General features: G+C 53.4%; 1 protein-coding gene across 2 annotated transcripts; it reads left to right on the top strand.

Moving 5' to 3' along the window:
- Positions 1–18665: 18665 nt before the first annotated feature.
- LOC112274690 (uncharacterized) lies at positions 18666–22770 on the top strand. 2 transcript variants are annotated; one of them, XM_024504365.3, is made up of 10 exons: positions 18666–19158; positions 19314–19591; positions 19977–20055; positions 20223–20362; positions 20575–20711; positions 20979–21226; positions 21340–21419; positions 21780–21887; positions 22178–22234; positions 22353–22770. In XM_024504365.3, exons 1-10 carry the CDS (start codon positions 18930–18932, stop codon positions 22512–22514), a joined length of 1518 nt encoding a protein of 505 aa, XP_024360133.1. In that variant the 5' UTR covers positions 18666–18929; the 3' UTR covers positions 22515–22770. The 2 variants fall into 2 exon arrangements, with proteins under 2 accessions (XP_024360133.1, XP_090102390.1); XM_090246264.1 differs by having other exon boundaries at positions 18980–19163.
- Positions 22771–23495: the final 725 nt, after the last annotated feature.

Consider the following 23495-nt stretch of genomic DNA (forward strand, 5'->3'; position numbering starts at 1 on the left):
CTGCTGTGGATGTCGACACCCCAGCATCTCCGCCTTCTCCCGAAAACATACCTCCTGTCAAATGAGTTCCCCCTCGCTCCTGCTGTGGATGTCGACACCCCAGCATCTCCGCCTTCTCCCGAAAACATACCTCCTGTCAAATGAGTTCCCCCTCGCTCCTGCTGTGGATGTCGACACCCCAGCATCTCCGCCTTCTCCCGAAAACATACCTCCTGTCAAATGAGTTCCCCCTCGCTCCTGCTGTGGATGTCGACACCCCAGCATCTCCGCCTTCTCCCGAAAACATACCTCCTGTCAAATGAGTTCCCCCTCGCTCCTGCTGTGGATGTCGACATCCCAGCATCTCCGCCTTCTCCCGAAAACATACCTCCTGTCAAATGAGTTCCCCCTCGCTCCTGCTGTGGATGTCGACACCCCAGCATCTCCGCCTTCTCCCGAAAACATACCTCCTGTCAAATGAGTTCCCCCTCGCTCCTGCTGTGGATGTCGACACCCCAGCATCTCCGCCTTCTCCCGAAAAACATACTCTCCTGCCCAAATGAGCTTCCTCGAAATGCTCCCCAAAGCATGCTGCTGGATGTCGACACCCCAAAGATCTCCGCCTTTCTCCCGAAAAACATACTCCTGCCAAATGAGCTCTCCTCGCTCCCGCTGTGGATGTCGACACCCCAAAGATCTCCGCCTTCTCCCGAAAAAAAACATACTCCTGTCGACAAATGAGCTTTCCCCGAAAACATACCTCCGCTCCTCGCTCCCGCTGTGGATGTCGACACCCCAAAGATCTCCGCCTTTCTCCCGAAAAACATACTCTCCACAAATGAGCTTCCTCGCTCCTCGCTGTGGATGTCGACACCCCAAAGATCTCCGCCTTTCTCCCGAAAAACATACCTCCTCAAATGAGCTTCCTCGCTCGCTGTGGATGTCGACACCCCAAAGATCTCCGCCTTCTCCCGAAAAACATACCTCCTGTCAAATGAGCTTCCTCGCTCCCGCGTGGATGTCGACACCCCAAAGATCTCCGCCTTTCTCCCGAAACATACTCTCCTGCACAAATGAGCTTCCTCGCTCCCGCTGTGGATGTCGACACCCCAAAGATCTCCGCCTTTCTCCCGAAAAACATACTCTCCTGGCCAAATGAGCTTCCTCGCTCCTCGCTGTGGATGTCGACACCCCAAAGATCTCCGCCTTCTCCCGAAAAACATACCTCCTGGTCAAATGAGCTTCCTCGCTCCCGCTCGTGGATGTCGACACCCCAAAGATCTCCGCCTTTCTCCCGAAAACATACTCCTGTCAAATGAGCTTCCTCGCTCCGCTGTGGATGTCGACACCCCAAAGATCTCCGCTTCTCCCGAAAACATACCTCCTGCCAAATGAGCTTCCCTCGGATGTCGACACCCCAAAGATCTCCGCTTTCTCCCGAAAAACATACTCTCCTGCCAAATGAGCTTCCTCGCTCCGCTGTGGATGTCGACACCCCAAAGATCTCGCCTTCTCCCGAAAAACATACCCCAAATGAGTTCCCCTCGCTCCCGCCGCTGTGGATGTCGACACCCCAAAGATCTCCGCTTTCTCCCGAAAAACATACTCTCCTGTCAAATGAGCTTCCTCGCTCCCCGCTGTGGATGTCGACACCCCAAAGATCTCCGCTTTCTCCCGAAAAACATACTCTCCCAAATGAGCTTCCTCGCTCCCGCTGTGGATGTCGACACCCCAAAGATCTCCGCCTTCTCCCGAAAACATCTCCCCAAATGACATCTCCTCGCTGTGGATGTCGACACCCCAAAGATCTCCGCTTTCTCCCGAAAAACATACTCTCCTCTCAAATGAGCTTCCTCGCTCCTCGCTGTGGATGTCGACACCCCAAAGATCTCCGCCTTCTCCCGAAAAACATACCTCCTGCCAAATGAGCTTCCTCCTCGCTCCCGCCGTGGATGTCGACACCCCAAAGATCTCCGCCTTTCTCCCGAAAAACATACCTCTCTGTGGATGTCACAAATGAGCTTCTCGCTCCCGCTCGCTGTGGATGTCGACACCCCAAAGATCTCCGCCTTTCTCCCGAAAACATACCTCCTCACAAATGAGCCTTTCTCCCGAAAAACCTCTCCTCGCTCCTCGCTTCTCCCTCCGTGGATGTCGACACCCCAAAGACTTTCTCCCGAAAAGATCTCCGCACCCCAATGAGCTTCTCCCGAAAAACATACCTCCCACAAATGAGCTTCCTCGCTCTCCGCTGTGGATGTCGACACCCCAAAGATCTCCGCCTTTCTCCCGAAAAACATACCTCCTCACAAATGAGCTTCCTCGCTCCTCGCTGTGGATGTCGACACCCCAAAGACCCCAAATGAGCTTCCCTCGCTCCCGCTGTGGATGTCGACACCCCAAAGATCTCCGCCTTTCTCCCGAAAACATACCTCCACAAATGAGCTTCCTCGCTCCCGCTGCGTGGATGTCGACACCCCAAAGATCTCCGCCTTTCTCCCGCCTCCTCCCGACACCCCAAAATCTCCGCTCTTTCTCCCCGAAAAACATACCTCTCTCAAATGAGCTTCCTCCTCGCGGATGTCGACACCCCAAAGATCTCCGCCTTTCTCCCGAAAAACATACCTCCTCACAAATGAGCTTCCTCGCTCGCGCTGTGGATGTCGACACCCCAAAGATCTCCGCCTTCTCCCGAAAAACATACCTCCTCAAAATGAGCAAAGATCTCCTTCTCGCTCTCCCAAATGAGCTTCCTCGCTCCCTCGCTGTGGATGTCGACACCCCAAAGATCTCCGCCTTCTCCCGAAAAAAAACATACCTCGCTGTCGACAAATGAGCTTCCTCGCTCCTCCGCTCCGCTGTGGATGTCGACACCCCAAAGATCTCCGCTTTCTCCCGAAAAACATACTCTGAGCTCCTCCCCTCGGCCACAATGAGCTCTTCCTCGCTACTCTCCGCAAATGAGCTTTTCCTCGCTCGCCTCTGTGGATGTCGACACCCCAAAGATCTCCGCTTCTCCCGAAAAACATACTCTCCTCACAAATGAGCTTCCTCGCTCCCGCTCGTGGATGTCGACACCCCAAAGATCTCCGCCTTTCTCCCGAAAAACATACCTCCTGCCAAATGAGCCCCAAAGATCTCGCTTCCCAAATGAGCTTCGCTCGCTGCTGTGATGTCGACACCCCAAAGATCTCCGCTTTCTCCCGAAAAACATACCTCCTGCACAAATGAGCTTCCTCGCTCCTCTCGCTGTGGATGTCGACACCCCAAAGATCTCCGCTTTCTCCCGAAAAACATACCTCCTGCACAATGAGCTTCCTCGCTCCCGCTCGTGGATGTCGACACCCCAAAGATCTCCGCTTTCTCCCGAAAAACATACTCTCCACAAATGAGCTTCCTCGCTCCCGCGATGTCGACACCCCAAAGATGTCGACACCCCAAAGATCTCCGCCTTTCTCCCGAAAAACATACCTCCTGGGCCAAATGAGTTCCTCGCTCGCGCCGCTGATGTCGACACCCCAAAGATCTCCGCCTTCTCCCGAAAACATACTCTCCTGTCAAAAGCATCCTCGCTCTCCCTGCTGTGATGTCGACACCCAAATGAGCTTCTCCCGAAAACAACCTCCACTCGCTTCCCGCCGCTGATGTCGACACCCCAAAGATCTCCGCTTTCTCCCGAAAACATACTCTCCCTCAAATGAGCTTCCTCGCTCTCGCTGTGGATGTCGACACCCCAAAGATCTCCGCCTTTCTCCCGAAAAACATACTCCTGGCTCCCAAATGAGCTCCTCGCTCGCCGCTGTGATGTCGACACCCCAAAGATCTCCGCCTTTCTCCCGAAAAACATACAAATACCTCCTCGCTGGGATGTCGACACCCCAAAGATCTCCGCCTTCTCCCGAAAAAACATACCTCCTCAAATGAGCCTTCCTCGCTCGCTGGGCGTGGATGTCGACACCCCAAAGATCTCCGCCTTCTCCCGAAACATACTCTCCTGCACAAATGAGCTTCCTCGCCTCCCGCTCTGTGGATGTCGACACCCCAAAGATCTCCGCCTTCTCCGAAAACATACCTCTCCGATGTCACAAATGAGCTTCCTCGCTCCCGCTGTGGATGTCGACACCCCAAAGATCTCCGCCTTTCTCCCGAAAACATACCTCCTGGGCACAAATGAGCTTCCTCGCTCCTCGCTGTGGATGTCGACACCCCAAAGATCTCCGCCTTCTCCCGAAAAACATACCTCCACAAATGAGCCTTCCTCGCTCGCTCGACACCCCAAAGATCTCCGCCGTGGATGTCGACACCCCAAAGATCTCCGCCTTTCTCCCGAAAAACATACCTCCTGGGCCAAATGAGCTTCCTCGCTCCCGTGTGATGTCGACACCCCAAAGATCTCCGCTTCTCCCGAAAACATACTACTCCCGGTGTGATGTGACAGCCAAATGAGCCTTTCTCGCTCCCGCCTGTGGATGTCGACACCCCAAAGATCTCCGCCTTCTCTCCCGAAAAACATACCTCCGTCAAATGAGCTTCCTCGCTCCCGCTGTGGATGTCGACACCCCAAAGATCTCCGCCTTCTCCCGAAAACATACTCTCCTCACAAATGAGCTTCCTCGCTCCTGGATGTCGACACCCCAAAGATCTCCGCCTTTCTCCCGAAAAACATACTCTCACTGGCCAAATGAGTTCCTCGCTCCCCCAAAGATCTCCGCCTTCTCCCGAAAACATACTCTCCTCACTGTGGATGTCGACAAAGAGCTTCCTCGCTTCCTCGCTCCGCTGGGATGTCGACACCCCAAAGATCTCCGCCTTCTCCCGAAAACATACTCTCCTGGCGCAAATGAGCTTCCTCGCTCCTCGCTGTGGATGTCGACACCCCAAAGATCTCCGCCTTCTCCCGAAAACATACTCCTGGCCAAATGAGCTTCCTCGCTCCCGCTGTGGATGTCGACACCCCAAAGATCTCCGCCTTCTCCCGAAAAACATACCTCTGCCAAATGAGCTTCCTCGCTCCCGCCGCTGTGGATGTCGACACACCCCAAAGATCTCCGCCTTTCTCCCGAAAAACCTCCTGCCAAATGAGCTTCCTCGCTTCCCGCTGTGGATGTCGACACCCCAAAGATCTCCGCCTTCTCCCGAAAAAAACATACCTCAAATGAGCTTCTCGCCTCTCGCTCCCGCTGGATGTCGACACCCCAAAGATCTCCGCTTTCTCCCGAAACATACTCTCCCTGGCGTCAAATGAGCTCCTCGCTGGATGTCAAAGATCTCGCTTTCTCCCGCTGTGGATGTCGACACCCCAAAGATCTCCGCCTTTCTCCCGAAAACATACCTCCTGGCAAATGAGCTTCCTCGCTCCCGTGTGGATGTCGACACCCCAAAGATCTCCGCCTTCTCCCGAAAAACATACTCTCCTCCTCGCTCCCGGCCAAATGAGCTCCCTCGCTCCGCGCCTGGGATGTCGACACCCCAAAGATCTCCGCTTTCTCCCGAAAAACATACTCTCCTCACAAATGAGCTTCCTCGCTCCGCTGTGGATGTCGACACCCCAAAGATCTCCGCCTTTCTCCCGAAAACATACCTCCACAAATGAGTTCCTCGCTCCCGCTGTGGATGTCGACACCCCAAAGATCTCCGCCTTTCTCCCGAAAAACATACTCTCCTGTCAAATGAGTTCCTCGCTCCTCGCTGCTGGATGTCGACACCCCAAAGATCTCCGCCTTCTCCCGAAAAACATACCTCCTGCCACAAATGAGCTTCAAAGATCTCGCTCCCGTAAAAACATACTCCCACAAATGAGCTTCCTCGCTCCCGCTGGATGTCGACACCCCAAAGATCTCCGCCTTCTCCCGAAAACATACCTCCTCTCAAATGAGTTCCCTCGCTCTCCTCGTAAAGTGGATGTCGACACCCCAAAGATCTCCGCTTCTCCCGAAACATACTCTCCTGCTGGGCAAATGAGCTTCGCTCGCTCGTCCTGTGGATGTCGACACCCCAGCATCTCCGCCTTCTCCCGAAAACATACCTCCTGTCAAATGAGTTCCCCCTCGCTCCTGCTGTGGATGTCGACACCCCAGCATCTCCGCCTTCTCCCGAAAACATACCTCCTGTCAAATGAGTTCCCCCTCGCTCCTGCTGTGGATGTCGACACCCCAGCATCTCCGCCTTCTCCCGAAAACATACCTCCTGTCAAATGAGTTCCCCCTCGCTCCTGCTGTGGATGTCGACACCCCAGCATCTCCGCCTTCTCCCGAAAACATACCTCCTGTCAAATGAGTTCCCCCTCGCTCCTGCTGTGGATGTCGACACCCCAGCATCTCCGCCTCTCCGCCTTCTCCCGAAAACATACCTCCTGTCAAATGAGTTCCCCCTCGCTCCTGCTGTGGATGTCGACACCCCAGCATCTCCGCCTTCTCCCGAAAACATACCTCCTGTCAAATGAGTTCCCCCTCGCTCCTGCTGTGGATGTCGACACCCCAGCATCTCCGCCTTCTCCCGAAAACATACCTCCTGTCAAATGAGTTCCCCCTCGCTCCTGCTGTGGATGTCGACACCCCAGCATCTCCGCCTTCTCCCGAAAACATACCTCCTGTCAAATGAGTTCCCCCTCGCTCCTGCTGTGGATGTCGACACCCCAGCATCTCCGCCTTCTCCCGAAAACATACCTCCTGTCAAATGAGTTCCCCCTCGCTCCTGCTGTGGATGTCGACACCCCAGCATCTCCGCCTTCTCCCGAAAACATACCTCCTGTCAAATGAGTTCCCCCTCGCTCCTGCTGTGGATGTCGACACCCCAGCATCTCCGCCTTCTCCCGAAAACATACCTCCTGTCAAATGAGTTCCCCCTCGCTCCTGCTGTGGATGTCGACACCCCAGCATCTCCGCCTTCTCCCGAAAACATACCTCCTGTCAAATGAGTTCCCCCTCGCTCCTGCTGTGGATGTCGACACCCCAGCATCTCCGCCTTCTCCCGAAAACATACCTCCTGTCAAATGAGTTCCCCCTCGCTCCTGCTGTGGATGTCGACACCCCAGCATCTCCGCCTTCTCCCGAAAACATACCTCCTGTCAAATGAGTTCCCCCTCGCTCCTGCTGTGGATGTCGACACCCCAGCATCTCCGCCTTCTCCCGAAAACATACCTCCTGTCAAATGAGTTCCCCCTCGCTCCTGCTGTGGATGTCGACACCCCAGCATCTCCGCCTTCTCCCGAAAACATACCTCCTGTCAAATGAGTTCCCCCTCGCTCCTGCTGTGGATGTCGACACCCCAGCATCTCCGCCTTCTCCCGAAAACATACCTCCTGTCAAATGAGTTCCCCCTCGCTCCTGCTGTGGATGTCGACACCCCAGCATCTCCGCCTTCTCCCGAAAACATACCTCCTGTCAAATGAGTTCCCCCTCGCTCCTGCTGTGGATGTCGACACCCCAGCATCTCCGCCTTCTCCCGAAAACATACCTCCTGTCAAATGAGTTCCCCCTCGCTCCTGCTGTGGATGTCGACACCCCAGCATCTCCGCCTTCTCCCGAAAACATACCTCCTGTCAAATGAGTTCCCCCTCGCTCCTGCTGTGGATGTCGACACCCCAGCATCTCCGCCTTCTCCCGAAAACATACCTCCTGTCAAATGAGTTCCCCCTCGCTCCTGCTGTGGATGTCGACACCCCAGCATCTCCGCCTTCTCCCGAAAACATACCTCCTGTCAAATGAGTTCCCCCTCGCTCCTGCTGTGGATGTCGACACCCCAGCATCTCCGCCTTCTCCCGAAAACATACCTCCTGTCAAATGAGTTCCCCCTCGCTCCTGCTGTGGATGTCGACACCCCAGCATCTCCGCCTTCTCCCGAAAACATACCTCCTGTCAAATGAGTTCCCCCTCGCTCCTGCTGTGGATGTCGACACCCCAGCATCTCCGCCTTCTCCCGAAAACATACCTCCTGTCAAATGAGTTCCCCCTCGCTCCTGCTGTGGATGTCGACACCCCAGCATCTCCGCCTTCTCCCGAAAACATACCTCCTGTCAAATGAGTTCCCCCTCGCTCCTGCTGTGGATGTCGACACCCCAGCATCTCCGCCTTCTCCCGAAAACATACCTCCTGTCAAATGAGTTCCCCCTCGCTCCTGCTGTGGATGTCGACACCCCAGCATCTCCGCCTTCTCCCGAAAACATACCTCCTGTCAAATGAGTTCCCCCTCGCTCCTGCTGTGGATGTCGACACCCCAGCATCTCCGCCTTCTCCCGAAAACATACCTCCTGTCAAATGAGTTCCCCCTCGCTCCTGCTGTGGATGTCGACACCCCAGCATCTCCGCCTTCTCCCGAAAACATACCTCCTGTCAAATGAGTTCCCCCTCGCTCCTGCTGTGGATGTCGACACCCCAGCATCTCCGCCTTCTCCCGAAAACATACCTCCTGTCAAATGAGTTCCCCCTCGCTCCTGCTGTGGATGTCGACACCCCAGCATCTCCGCCTTCTCCCGAAAACATACCTCCTGTCAAATGAGTTCCCCCTCGCTCCTGCTGTGGATGTCGACACCCCAGCATCTCCGCCTTCTCCCGAAAACATACCTCCTGTCAAATGAGTTCCCCCTCGCTCCTGCTGTGGATGTCGACACCCCAGCATCTCCGCCTTCTCCCGAAAACATACCTCCTGTCAAATGAGTTCCCCCTCGCTCCTGCTGTGGATGTCGACACCCCAGCATCTCCGCCTTCTCCCGAAAACATACCTCCTGTCAAATGAGTTCCCCCTCGCTCCTGCTGTGGATGTCGACACCCCAGCATCTCCGCCTTCTCCCGAAAACATACCTCCTGTCAAATGAGTTCCCCCTCGCTCCTGCTGTGGATGTCGACACCCCAGCATCTCCGCCTTCTCCCGAAAACATACCTCCTGTCAAATGAGTTCCCCCTCGCTCCTGCTGTGGATGTCGACACCCCAGCATCTCCGCCTTCTCCCGAAAACATACCTCCTGTCAAATGAGTTCCCCCTCGCTCCTGCTGTGGATGTCGACACCCCAGCATCTCCGCCTTCTCCCGAAAACATACCTCCTGTCAAATGAGTTCCCCCTCGCTCCTGCTGTGGATGTCGACACCCCAGCATCTCCGCCTTCTCCCGAAAACATACCTCCTGTCAAATGAGTTCCCCCTCGCTCCTGCTGTGGATGTCGACACCCCAGCATCTCCGCCTTCTCCCGAAAACATACCTCCTGTCAAATGAGTTCCCCCTCGCTCCTGCTGTGGATGTCGACACCCCAGCATCTCCGCCTTCTCCCGAAAACATACCTCCTGTCAAATGAGTTCCCCCTCGCTCCTGCTGTGGATGTCGACACCCCAGCATCTCCGCCTTCTCCCGAAAACATACCTCCTGTCAAATGAGTTCCCCCTCGCTCCTGCTGTGGATGTCGACACCCCAGCATCTCCGCCTTCTCCCGAAAACATACCTCCTGTCAAATGAGTTCCCCCTCGCTCCTGCTGTGGATGTCGACACCCCAGCATCTCCGCCTTCTCCCGAAAACATACCTCCTGTCAAATGAGTTCCCCCTCGCTCCTGCTGTGGATGTCGACACCCCAGCATCTCCGCCTTCTCCCGAAAACATACCTCCTGTCAAATGAGTTCCCCCTCGCTCCTGCTGTGGATGTCGACACCCCAGCATCTCCGCCTTCTCCCGAAAACATACCTCCTGTCAAATGAGTTCCCCCTCGCTCCTGCTGTGGATGTCGACACCCCAGCATCTCCGCCTTCTCCCGAAAACATACCTCCTGTCAAATGAGTTCCCCCTCGCTCCTGCTGTGGATGTCGACACCCCAGCATCTCCGCCTTCTCCCGAAAACATACCTCCTGTCAAATGAGTTCCCCCTCGCTCCTGCTGTGGATGTCGACACCCCAGCATCTCCGCCTTCTCCCGAAAACATACCTCCTGTCAAATGAGTTCCCCCTCGCTCCTGCTGTGGATGTCGACACCCCAGCATCTCCGCCTTCTCCCGAAAACATACCTCCTGTCAAATGAGTTCCCCCTCGCTCCTGCTGTGGATGTCGACACCCCAGCATCTCCGCCTTCTCCCGAAAACATACCTCCTGTCAAATGAGTTCCCCCTCGCTCCTGCTGTGGATGTCGACACCCCAGCATCTCCGCCTTCTCCCGAAAACATACCTCCTGTCAAATGAGTTCCCCCTCGCTCCTGCTGTGGATGTCGACACCCCAGCATCTCCGCCTTCTCCCGAAAACATACCTCCTGTCAAATGAGTTCCCCCTCGCTCCTGCTGTGGATGTCGACACCCCAGCATCTCCGCCTTCTCCCGAAAACATACCTCCTGTCAAATGAGTTCCCCCTCGCTCCTGCTGTGGATGTCGACACCCCAGCATCTCCGCCTTCTCCCGAAAACATACCTCCTGTCAAATGAGTTCCCCCTCGCTCCTGCTGTGGATGTCGACACCCCAGCATCTCCGCCTTCTCCCGAAAACATACCTCCTGTCAAATGAGTTCCCCCTCGCTCCTGCTGTGGATGTCGACACCCCAGCATCTCCGCCTTCTCCCGAAAACATACCTCCTGTCAAATGAGTTCCCCCTCGCTCCTGCTGTGGATGTCGACACCCCAGCATCTCCGCCTTCTCCCGAAAACATACCTCCTGTCAAATGAGTTCCCCCTCGCTCCTGCTGTGGATGTCGACACCCCAGCATCTCCGCCTTCTCCCGAAAACATACCTCCTGTCAAATGAGTTCCCCCTCGCTCCTGCTGTGGATGTCGACACCCCAGCATCTCCGCCTTCTCCCGAAAACATACCTCCTGTCAAATGAGTTCCCCCTCGCTCCTGCTGTGGATGTCGACACCCCAGCATCTCCGCCTTCTCCCGAAAACATACCTCCTGTCAAATGAGTTCCCCCTCGCTCCTGCTGTGGATGTCGACACCCCAGCATCTCCGCCTTCTCCCGAAAACATACCTCCTGTCAAATGAGTTCCCCCTCGCTCCTGCTGTGGATGTCGACACCCCAGCATCTCCGCCTTCTCCCGAAAACATACCTCCTGTCAAATGAGTTCCCCCTCGCTCCTGCTGTGGATGTCGACACCCCAGCATCTCCGCCTTCTCCCGAAAACATACCTCCTGTCAAATGAGTTCCCCCTCGCTCCTGCTGTGGATGTCGACACCCCAGCATCTCCGCCTTCTCCCGAAAACATACCTCCTGTCAAATGAGTTCCCCCTCGCTCCTGCTGTGGATGTCGACACCCCAGCATCTCCGCCTTCTCCCGAAAACATACCTCCTGTCAAATGAGTTCCCCCTCGCTCCTGCTGTGGATGTCGACACCCCAGCATCTCCGCCTTCTCCCGAAAACATACCTCCTGTCAAATGAGTTCCCCCTCGCTCCTGCTGTGGATGTCGACACCCCAGCATCTCCGCCTTCTCCCGAAAACATACCTCCTGTCAAATGAGTTCCCCCTCGCTCCTGCTGTGGATGTCGACACCCCAGCATCTCCGCCTTCTCCCGAAAACATACCTCCTGTCAAATGAGTTCCCCCTCGCTCCTGCTGTGGATGTCGACACCCCAGCATCTCCGCCTTCTCCCGAAAACATACCTCCTGTCAAATGAGTTCCCCCTCGCTCCTGCTGTGGATGTCGACACCCCAGCATCTCCGCCTTCTCCCGAAAACATACCTCCTGTCAAATGAGTTCCCCCTCGCTCCTGCTGTGGATGTCGACACCCCAGCATCTCCGCCTTCTCCCGAAAACATACCTCCTGTCAAATGAGTTCCCCCTCGCTCCTGCTGTGGATGTCGACACCCCAGCATCTCCGCCTTCTCCCGAAAACATACCTCCTGTCAAATGAGTTCCCCCTCGCTCCTGCTGTGGATGTCGACACCCCAGCATCTCCGCCTTCTCCCGAAAACATACCTCCTGTCAAATGAGTTCCCCCTCGCTCCTGCTGTGGATGTCGACACCCCAGCATCTCCGCCTTCTCCCGAAAACATACCTCCTGTCAAATGAGTTCCCCCTCGCTCCTGCTGTGGATGTCGACACCCCAGCATCTCCGCCTTCTCCCGAAAACATACCTCCTGTCAAATGAGTTCCCCCTCGCTCCTGCTGTGGATGTCGACACCCCAGCATCTCCGCCTTCTCCCGAAAACATACCTCCTGTCAAATGAGTTCCCCCTCGCTCCTGCTGTGGATGTCGACACCCCAGCATCTCCGCCTTCTCCCGAAAACATACCTCCTGTCAAATGAGTTCCCCCTCGCTCCTGCTGTGGATGTCGACACCCCAGCATCTCCGCCTTCTCCCGAAAACATACCTCCTGTCAAATGAGTTCCCCCTCGCTCCTGCTGTGGATGTCGACACCCCAGCATCTCCGCCTTCTCCCGAAAACATACCTCCTGTCAAATGAGTTCCCCCTCGCTCCTGCTGTGGATGTCGACACCCCAGCATCTCCGCCTTCTCCCGAAAACATACCTCCTGTCAAATGAGTTCCCCCTCGCTCCTGCTGTGGATGTCGACACCCCAGCATCTCCGCCTTCTCCCGAAAACATACCTCCTGTCAAATGAGTTCCCCCTCGCTCCTGCTGTGGATGTCGACACCCCAGCATCTCCGCCTTCTCCCGAAAACATACCTCCTGTCAAATGAGTTCCCCCTCGCTCCTGCTGTGGATGTCGACACCCCAGCATCTCCGCCTTCTCCCGAAAACATACCTCCTGTCAAATGAGTTCCCCCTCGCTCCTGCTGTGGATGTCGACACCCCAGCATCTCCGCCTTCTCCCGAAAACATACCTCCTGTCAAATGAGTTCCCCCTCGCTCCTGCTGTGGATGTCGACACCCCAGCATCTCCGCCTTCTCCCGAAAACATACCTCCTGTCAAATGAGTTCCCCCTCGCTCCTGCTGTGGATGTCGACACCCCAGCATCTCCGCCTTCTCCCGAAAACATACCTCCTGTCAAATGAGTTCCCCCTCGCTCCTGCTGTGGATGTCGACACCCCAGCATCTCCGCCTTCTCCCGAAAACATACCTCCTGTCAAATGAGTTCCCCCTCGCTCCTGCTGTGGATGTCGACACCCCAGCATCTCCGCCTTCTCCCGAAAACATACCTCCTGTCAAATGAGTTCCCCCTCGCTCCTGCTGTGGATGTCGACACCCCAGCATCTCCGCCTTCTCCCGAAAACATACCTCCTGTCAAATGAGTTCCCCCTCGCTCCTGCTGTGGATGTCGACACCCCAGCATCTCCGCCTTCTCCCGAAAACATACCTCCTGTCAAATGAGTTCCCCCTCGCTCCTGCTGTGGATGTCGACACCCCAGCATCTCCGCCTTCTCCCGAAAACATACCTCCTGTCAAATGAGTTCCCCCTCGCTCCTGCTGTGGATGTCGACACCCCAGCATCTCCGCCTTCTCCCGAAAACATACCTCCTGTCAAATGAGTTCCCCCTCGCTCCTGCTGTGGATGTCGACACCCCAGCATCTCCGCCTTCTCCCGAAAACATACCTCCTGTCAAATGAGTTCCCCCTCGCTCCTGCTGTGGATGTCGACACCCCAGCATCTCCGCCTTCTCCCGAAAACATACCTCCTGTCAAATGAGTTCCCCCTCGCTCCTGCTGTGGATGTCGACACCCCAGCATCTCCGCCTTCTCCCGAAAACATACCTCCTGTCAAATGAGTTCCCCCTCGCTCCTGCTGTGGATGTCGACACCCCAGCATCTCCGCCTTCTCCCGAAAACATACCTCCTGTCAAATGAGTTCCCCCTCGCTCCTGCTGTGGATGTCGACACCCCAGCATCTCCGCCTTCTCCCGAAAACATACCTCCTGTCAAATGAGTTCCCCCTCGCTCCTGCTGTGGATGTCGACACCCCAGCATCTCCGCCTTCTCCCGAAAACATACCTCCTGTCAAATGAGTTCCCCCTCGCTCCTGCTGTGGATGTCGACACCCCAGCATCTCCGCCTTCTCCCGAAAACATACCTCCTGTCAAATGAGTTCCCCCTCGCTCCTGCTGTGGATGTCGACACCCCAGCATCTCCGCCTTCTCCCGAAAACATACCTCCTGTCAAATGAGTTCCCCCTCGCTCCTGCTGTGGATGTCGACACCCCAGCATCTCCGCCTTCTCCCGAAAACATACCTCCTGTCAAATGAGTTCCCCCTCGCTCCTGCTGTGGATGTCGACACCCCAGCATCTCCGCCTTCTCCCGAAAACATACCTCCTGTCAAATGAGTTCCCCCTCGCTCCTGCTGTGGATGTCGACACCCCAGCATCTCCGCCTTCTCCCGAAAACATACCTCCTGTCAAATGAGTTCCCCCTCGCTCCTGCTGTGGATGTCGACACCCCAGCATCTCCGCCTTCTCCCGAAAACATACCTCCTGTCAAATGAGTTCCCCCTCGCTCCTGCTGTGGATGTCGACACCCCAGCATCTCCGCCTTCTCCCGAAAACATACCTCCTGTCAAATGAGTTCCCCCTCGCTCCTGCTGTGGATGTCGACACCCCAGCATCTCCGCCTTCTCCCGAAAACATACCTCCTGTCAAATGAGTTCCCCCTCGCTCCTGCTGTGGATGTCGACACCCCAGCATCTCCGCCTTCTCCCGAAAACATACCTCCTGTCAAATGAGTTCCCCCTCGCTCCTGCTGTGGATGTCGACACCCCAGCATCTCCGCCTTCTCCCGAAAACATACCTCCTGTCAAATGAGTTCCCCCTCGCTCCTGCTGTGGATGTCGACACCCCAGCATCTCCGCCTTCTCCCGAAAACATACCTCCTGTCAAATGAGTTCCCCCTCGCTCCTGCTGTGGATGTCGACACCCCAGCATCTCCGCCTTCTCCCGAAAACATACCTCCTGTCAAATGAGTTCCCCCTCGCTCCTGCTGTGGATGTCGACACCCCAGCATCTCCGCCTTCTCCCGAAAACATACCTCCTGTCAAATGAGTTCCCCCTCGCTCCTGCTGTGGATGTCGACACCCCAGCATCTCCGCCTTCTCCCGAAAACATACCTCCTGTCAAATGAGTTCCCCCTCGCTCCTGCTGTGGATGTCGACACCCCAGCATCTCCGCCTTCTCCCGAAAACATACCTCCTGTCAAATGAGTTCCCCCTCGCTCCTGCTGTGGATGTCGACACCCCAGCATCTCCGCCTTCTCCCGAAAACATACCTCCTGTCAAATGAGTTCCCCCTCGCTCCTGCTGTGGATGTCGACACCCCAGCATCTCCGCCTTCTCCCGAAAACATACCTCCTGTCAAATGAGTTCCCCCTCGCTCCTGCTGTGGATGTCGACACCCCAGCATCTCCGCCTTCTCCCGAAAACATACCTCCTGTCAAATGAGTTCCCCCTCGCTCCTGCTGTGGATGTCGACACCCCAGCATCTCCGCCTTCTCCCGAAAACATACCTCCTGTCAAATGAGTTCCCCCTCGCTCCTGCTGTGGATGTCGACACCCCAGCATCTCCGCCTTCTCCCGAAAACATACCTCCTGTCAAATGAGTTCCCCCTCGCTCCTGCTGTGGATGTCGACACCCCAGCATCTCCGCCTTCTCCCGAAAACATACCTCCTGTCAAATGAGTTCCCCCTCGCTCCTGCTGTGGATGTCGACACCCCAGCATCTCCGCCTTCTCCCGAAAACATACCTCCTGTCAAATGAGTTCCCCCTCGCTCCTGCTGTGGATGTCGACACCCCAGCATCTCCGCCTTCTCCCGAAAACATACCTCCTGTCAAATGAGTTCCCCCTCGCTCCTGCTGTGGATGTCGACACCCCAGCATCTCCGCCTTCTCCCGAAAACATACCTCCTGTCAAATGAGTTCCCCCTCGCTCCTGCTGTGGATGTCGACACCCCAGCATCTCCGCCTTCTCCCGAAAACATACCTCCTGTCAAATGAGTTCCCCCTCGCTCCTGCTGTGGATGTCGACACCCCAGCATCTCCGCCTTCTCCCGAAAACATACCTCCTGTCAAATGAGTTCCCCCTCGCTCCTGCTGTGGATGTCGACACCCCAGCATCTCCGCCTTCTCCCGAAAACATACCTCCTGTCAAATGAGTTCCCCCTCGCTCCTGCTGTGGATGTCGACACCCCAGCATCTCCGCCTTCTCCCGAAAACATACCTCCTGTCAAATGAGTTCCCCCTCGCTCCTGCTGTGGATGTCGACACCCCAGCATCTCCGCCTTCTCCCGAAAACATACCTCCTGTCAAATGAGTTCCCCCTCGCTCCTGCTGTGGATGTCGACACCCCAGCATCTCCGCCTTCTCCCGAAAACATACCTCCTGTCAAATGAGTTCCCCCTCGCTCCTGCTGTGGATGTCGACACCCCAGCATCTCCGCCTTCTCCCGAAAACATACCTCCTGTCAAATGAGTTCCCCCTCGCTCCTGCTGTGGATGTCGACACCCCAGCATCTCCGCCTTCTCCCGAAAACATACCTCCTGTCAAATGAGTTCCCCCTCGCTCCTGCTGTGGATGTCGACACCCCAGCATCTCCGCCTTCTCCCGAAAACATACCTCCTGTCAAATGAGTTCCCCCTCGCTCCTGCTGTGGATGTCGACACCCCAGCATCTCCGCCTTCTCCCGAAAACATACCTCCTGTCAAATGAGTTCCCCCTCGCTCCTGCTGTGGATGTCGACACCCCAGCATCTCCGCCTTCTCCCGAAAACATACCTCCTGTCAAATGAGTTCCCCCTCGCTCCTGCTGTGGATGTCGACACCCCAGCATCTCCGCCTTCTCCCGAAAACATACCTCCTGTCAAATGAGTTCCCCCTCGCTCCTGCTGTGGATGTCGACACCCCAGCATCTCCGCCTTCTCCCGAAAACATACCTCCTGTCAAATGAGTTCCCCCTCGCTCCTGCTGTGGATGTCGACACCCCAGCATCTCCGCCTTCTCCCGAAAACATACCTCCTGTCAAATGAGTTCCCCCTCGCTCCTGCTGTGGATGTCGACACCCCAGCATCTCCGCCTTCTCCCGAAAACATACCTCCTGTCAAATGAGTTCCCCCTCGCTCCTGCTGTGGATGTCGACACCCCAGCATCTCCGCCTTCTCCCGAAAACATACCTCCTGTCAAATGAGTTCCCCCTCGCTCCTGCTGTGGATGTCGACACCCCAGCATCTCCGCCTTCTCCCGAAAACATACCTCCTGTCAAATGAGTTCCCCCTCGCTCCTGCTGTGGATGTCGACACCCCAGCATCTCCGCCTTCTCCCGAAAACATACCTCCTGTCAAATGAGTTCCCCCTCGCTCCTGCTGTGGATGTCGACACCCCAGCATCTCCGCCTTCTCCCGAAAACATACCTCCTGTCAAATGAGTTCCCCCTCGCTCCTGCTGTGGATGTCGACACCCCAGCATCTCCGCCTTCTCCCGAAAACATACCTCCTGTCAAATGAGTTCCCCCTCGCTCCTGCTGTGGATGTCGACACCCCAGCATCTCCGCCTTCTCCCGAAAACATACCTCCTGTCAAATGAGTTCCCCCTCGCTCCTGCTGTGGATGTCGACACCCCAGCATCTCCGCCTTCTCCCGAAAACATACCTCCTGTCAAATGAGTTCCCCCTCGCTCCTGCTGTGGATGTCGACACCCCAGCATCTCCGCCTTCTCCCGAAAACATACCTCCTGTCAAATGAGTTCCCCCTCGCTCCTGCTGTGGATGTCGACACCCCAGCATCTCCGCCTTCTCCCGAAAACATACCTCCTGTCAAATGAGTTCCCCCTCGCTCCTGCTGTGGATGTCGACACCCCAGCATCTCCGCCTTCTCCCGAAAACATACCTCCTGTCAAATGAGTTCCCCCTCGCTCCTGCTGTGGATGTCGACACCCCAGCATCTCCGCCTTCTCCCGAAAACATACCTCCTGTCAAATGAGTTCCCCCTCGCTCCTGCTGTGGATGTCGACACCCCAGCATCTCCGCCTTCTCCCGAAAACATACCTCCTGTCAAATGAGTTCCCCCTCGCTCCTGCTGTGGATGTCGACACCCCAGCATCTCCGCCTTCTCCCGAAAACATACCTCCTGTCAAATGAGTTCCCCCTCGCTCCTGCTGTGGATGTCGACACCCCAGCATCTCCGCCTTCTCCCGAAAACATACCTCCTGTCAAATGAGTTCCCCCTCGCTCCTGCTGTGGATGTCGACACCCCAGCATCTCCGCCTTCTCCCGAAAACATACCTCCTGTCAAATGAGTTCCCCCTCGCTCCTGCTGTGGATGTCGACACCCCAGCATCTCCGCCTTCTCCCGAAAACATACCTCCTGTCAAATGAGTTCCCCCTCGCTCCTGCTGTGGATGTCGACACCCCAGCATCTCCGCCTTCTCCCGAAAACATACCTCCTGTCAAATGAGTTCCCCCTCGCTCCTGCTGTGGATGTCGACACCCCAGCATCTCCGCCTTCTCCCGAAAACATACCTCCTGTCAAATGAGTTCCCCCTCGCTCCTGCTGTGGATGTCGACACCCCAGCATCTCCGCCTTCTCCCGAAAACATACCTCCTGTCAAATGAGTTCCCCCTCGCTCCTGCTGTGGATGTCGACACCCCAGCAATCGCGCTGCACCGTCCGCCACTCTCCTTATATCTTCGATTCCCCTCGTTGAGGAGCTGAGCTGTCGAGCTCCATCGTCCATCGCTCCATTGTATCATCGATACCCATGACAGACGTGGTTGTCGTGCTGAGCTGTCCAACTCTCTTCTGTATCATCGATACCCCTCGCAGACCTCGTGGTCGTGCTTGGCTGGTTGTACTAAGATGTGTGCTCTTTATTCATTTTCATGGAATTTCCAACACTCTGGCGACAATTTCAGTCGGACAATCTCGGTGGGTTAGCATCATCCAGCAAAGCTGGTGACGTAGATGCTGGACAAGAAAATTTGCGTGCAGTGACAATCGAGCCCACCTGGCAATTCGTCGCATCAACCTTTGGCACCGACCGACCGACGCAGCGATCGATCCTTACCGACAAATGCGATAGATAGGTCGCTGTGGGGCATCCCCTGCTGTTGCGATGAGTTTCATGCGATGCTGTTGCGCCTCAACGAATTCCGCCCTCCTTCTCGCCGGAGACAAGCGTTGTGGATCGCCGACATCGTTATGTCCACCACGGAAGCTGTGGTCGGAGTGTCGGAATGAGAGGAAGAGCAATGCGGGGGTGAGGTGGATCATGGGATTCGAGAGCGGCAGGAGAGGATCCGGATCGAGTTCAGTGGGTGTGCGATGCAATTCTGACAAATTAGGTCTGGTGGGTCGTTCAATCGCATGGAATTTTGGGGACTTCGGTGGATTTGTCTTCCGGCTTGGGTATGACGGCTTCTTGGATACGTCTATGAATTGGCGGGGGGGGGGGGGGGGGGTGTTTGTTTGTTTTTCGCTCATGTCTGTAGTTGCGCAGGAGGGTTGGCTGGAATCGAGAACGAGGGTGTTGAGAGGACGAGGAGGCAGGTCTTTGACGATGGGTTTGTGCTGTTTCCGCAAATGTGGAGCAAGGAGGAGGTCGCGGCTGCAGCTGAGGGTGATTTGGTGGTGGGCAGAGCGCAAGAGGAGATACTGAAATCGTTTCTGGTGGGTCCTGTTGGTGTTCATTCCCAGCGCCAGTGGCTCCATGCACCAGGATATCGTTGTACGGACGCAGCCACTTCACCTGAGCCCTACTGGCACCATTCCTGGCAGGTGAACTCATCTTTCCTTCATTCCTATCGTATGCCACTGCAATTAGCATTCTGTGCTGCTCTGTGATGGACGTAGGAAAATTTTGGTGCTTTGTGACCGATATATTCAAGGCTGAATTGGAATTTATACTCTTGTTTTAAACCTAACATCTCAGTTATTCCTCATTGGGCACATTTAGGAGCTTTTAAAACGTGGGACGCTGTTCTGCATCCTTTGGCGCGTACTACTTACTAGACCGTGCTATAATATTTACAATCTCTGTGCGGTGGCTTCTATAAAGGCATCTAGTTATTGTTGTTTGAGTTGAAGCTACTTCTGAATCGAACCCCTGATGTCGACCTACTCAATTTCGCATAGTCCATGGATTGTGCATGGTGTTTTTCAGACATCTGGTATGGAGAGCGAAGATTTGCAGCTTCCCCAGATGCCCACATGGAGTGCAGCGCTAATTGTATCTTTGTCAGGTACATCATCAGGCTTTCAGGTCAAGCTGTTGTGAGCTCTGCAGTATAAGATTAAGAATACTCAATGTATGAACTTCACCCAAACTTCCGTTACATTGTGTATGCGGATTATGGCGATCAAGGGGACTATGGGATGATTGATACGATGAAGTTTGGGTACAGGGCAGATAGGAACGCGAAGATGTTCTGTGGAGGAGTGGCTGTTTTCCCCAGAAGCCATTGGATTATACAGGATTGGATTGCAAGTCCTTCAGGTCAATCGCCATTTCCGCAGCCTTTTGACGTACCCGCTGCGGCTCCTACGGAGGTATCGCCACATACCTTCTGCCGAACTTATTGTGGTTTATCTTCTGAAATTGGAATGAGGTCAGGGATGCCAAAATATCGGAGCCTAGTTACATTTGTTATTACAGCTGAATATATTACTCCGCACTATCTCTTTATGGCTCTGCACATGTACCATGTATACTTTGTCTTGGATGTGTTTAGAGGCTGAAGTAACTATACGATTTGGTGTAGTTGAGACTCGAGTGTGGTGACGCGGCGTTGCTCAACCCATTGTTGGCATATACTATTACACCCAATGTCTCCTCAATTCCAGCGCAGTTCCTCATTTTCAATCTAGGTGATGTAAAATCGAATCAAGGCAAATTAAGGTGAGGATGAGCTTTGCTTGTTTATCTTATGGTTATTAAAATAACGTTTGTAGCATATAATCATTGATATCGACTGGCTTCAAGGTTCCTTGTTTGAGCCCATCAAAATATTTGCTTCATGACATCATAGCTCGTTCAAATTTGTAGAGAAATATAAGGTTGCTACGAAGTTGGAGCTTATAGACTAGAAGTTAAGTTTTTCAATTACAAACCGTATCTGGAATGCGAAAACACCGCAAGAAGTTGGGATTGATTCTAAAGGTGCAGGATCGACGAGGGTGAGCAGATGTGGAGAGGGTGGCTCTCCATGACACAATTCCTGATGGATCAAACTCTCAGTGTCGAGGAGGAGATGGTTCAGCTGCAGATAGAAGAGGAAAAAGCACAACTTGGCGGCTGGCAAGGTACCACGACAGGCCTGACAACGGACTTATCCAGTTTTTCAAGTACTCGAATCGCACCTCGGGACCTTCTAGCTTGGCGCCTCCGGACTTCCGCTGTGCAATTTATGCGAGGTAGGGCGGCAGAATGGCTTTGTTTAAGGATTTTCAAGTACGTTTTTCTCCTCAATACAGGATACTCTTTAAAGAATAGTGCTCTTACCTGACACGTACCTGACTACTTACAGATGGACAGTGGAGTAGCGCTCTTAGTGTACTGCTGCGGCTATCAGGACTGCGCCCAACTTGTTACTGGATAGCTCTTCAGGTACAAACACTGCTCAATTTGACCTCTATTCGATCAGTTTTATGTTAAAAGACTTCCTGGATGGACTTCTTTGCTGAACCTCTAGCACCATTATGCTGACGTGACTTACTTTTCAAGATTAAGATGTCTGTTGTCGTGCTGTTCTAGCCACGTTTATCGACAGGAGTAGTTTTATTCTTGTCCCTTTCACATATGCCATCCTGAAGGGCATCGATATACTGTTTTAAAAGCAAGTGACTTGGCCCCTCAAGGTCTTGCATGTTAATAAAGGAATTCAATACACTAAGAAATTTAAAAAGTTATTTGCCTAGCTTGAAATCTTGAGGTTGTCTCACCAATAGTAGAATGTGTGTCCAACAGGCAGGTCAATGTTGTATGAAGAGTGCCCCTGCAGGCCAATTGGGCGGTCGAGCCGGTCGAAAGTGCACGTTGGAAGATGGCGAGAGAATTCTAGAACGAGCCATCCAGGTATCCCTTCTGTTTGCAGTCATTTATGTGTTCTTTCCGAATTCTATGCACACATGCGTGTCAACAACTATTTGTCTTATTTTTTACTTCGGGTTCTTTAGATCCTTCTTTCGATTACATCCCTCACTGCCGCACCTAGAACTGTGGCAAGATTCTTGGTGTGGCCCATGGGCGTACGCTTTCATCTTTTGATAGCTCCTGATTCAGTGAATTACAGTGACTTAGATTCTTGGTGATTCCACGTAGATTATGTTATTCTAAGCCTTCGACATTGCTGTACTGCCTGATAGATTGCTCCTGGCTGGCCCCTCGCCTATGTTGAACTCATCAAGTGTCTAGCCCTCATGGTACGTACTTTTTGTATTTCAGGTTGTTGATAAGCTTTGGATAGCTATTGAAAAGCTTTAGTTCGTTCAAAAATCTGTATTACATTGTTTATGTTTGAGATTTCTACTGATATATCAGGGTCGAGGAAGGGAGCAAGAGATTCCAGTGGTGACGAAGATAATGAAAGAACGTTGTAAGTTGGAGCAGCTGTGCTTGCGATATCCAACCGTTTCAGATCAACTACGAGAAAGTTGGAACGAGTGTGAAGAAGTATGCAACACTGCTGGGGAAAGAGTTTGATTAGATGTTGGCTCCTCTGCTTCTTATGTTGTATTGTTGAAGTTCACGGTAGTAGTGAAAACACCCATCATGGCAATCATTTCAATAATTTTCGTAAGCTTCACTTGGGCCGCTGGGATGGGAAAAGCCTCATGTTTTAGGTTATGCAATATGTTACCTGTTTTAGAACTGACTTGAGTGATATGTGGAAGTAAATGATCTGATAACATGTAATTTCAAATTATTTAATATTACCGCAATTGCAGTATTCTTAACATGCAAAGGGAGCCCAAAATTATTCCTCAAAATCATTCCTACTTGCGATTAGTTCATTGAAGAAAAGGCTGGAGATCGTTATGTCATAAAACCGCAATGGATTAGTGGTTGGACAGTAGGAATTAGTGAGCATAGAATTTGACAAACTTTAAATAGTAAGGTAAATGTGATGAACAAGTCAAAAGTAATAATTGTAAGCTTATGAATCTATAATAAAGAGGACATTTCTGTATATAATATTAAGCTCTTCCAATATAAGACATTTCATCAAAACATAAGATATCATCCAACCTAATTGTTTCTCTAGTATGGCAGCAAGTAGTTATTGAGTTTTACATACTGAGTTTTAAATACAAGTTTGTCTCTCTTGTACAACTCTAGTGTGCAAAAGAATTGAAGTCTTTTTTATTGTTCTTTATTTATATTCCAAATTACAAAATTATGCCTTATTTTACTTAATATAGATAAGTAGGACAATATCTTATATTAGAAGAGCTTGATAATTGGTGTTACTGTTGCTACCACAATTTGCCATCTACTACATGCCATCATAGTATTTACTACTTCTACAATTTATTCTTATTGACCTTTCAGTTTTTTTATAATAAATTTTATTTTTTATATAGTTAAAAAATTAAAATTTTAACAAGTAAATTCATTAGAATAAAAAAACCAAAAAAAATGTTAAATGGATGGCAAGTTTTGGTGGTAATAGCTAAAATTGTG

This window comes from Physcomitrium patens, chromosome 22 (genome assembly GCF_059467195.1).
Source record: "Physcomitrium patens ecotype Gransden chromosome 22, ASM5946719v1, whole genome shotgun sequence".
NCBI lineage: Eukaryota > Viridiplantae > Streptophyta > Bryopsida > Funariales > Funariaceae > Physcomitrium > Physcomitrium patens.

What these genes read in the sequence shown, in the direction of transcription:
- LOC112274690 (XM_024504365.3), top strand. Translation starts at nt 18,930, where the DNA reads ATGAGTTTCATGCGATGCTGTTGCGCCTCAACGAATTCCGCCCTCCTT. An exon ending in CCGCTGCGGCTCCTACGGAG is followed by an intron (nt 20,363 to 20,574) that starts GTATCGCCACAT and finishes GATTTGGTGTAG; the next exon opens with TTGAGACTCGAGTGTGGTGA. An exon ending in TCGAATCAAGGCAAATTAAG is followed by an intron (nt 20,712 to 20,978) that starts GTGAGGATGAGC and finishes CTAAAGGTGCAG; the next exon opens with GATCGACGAGGGTGAGCAGA.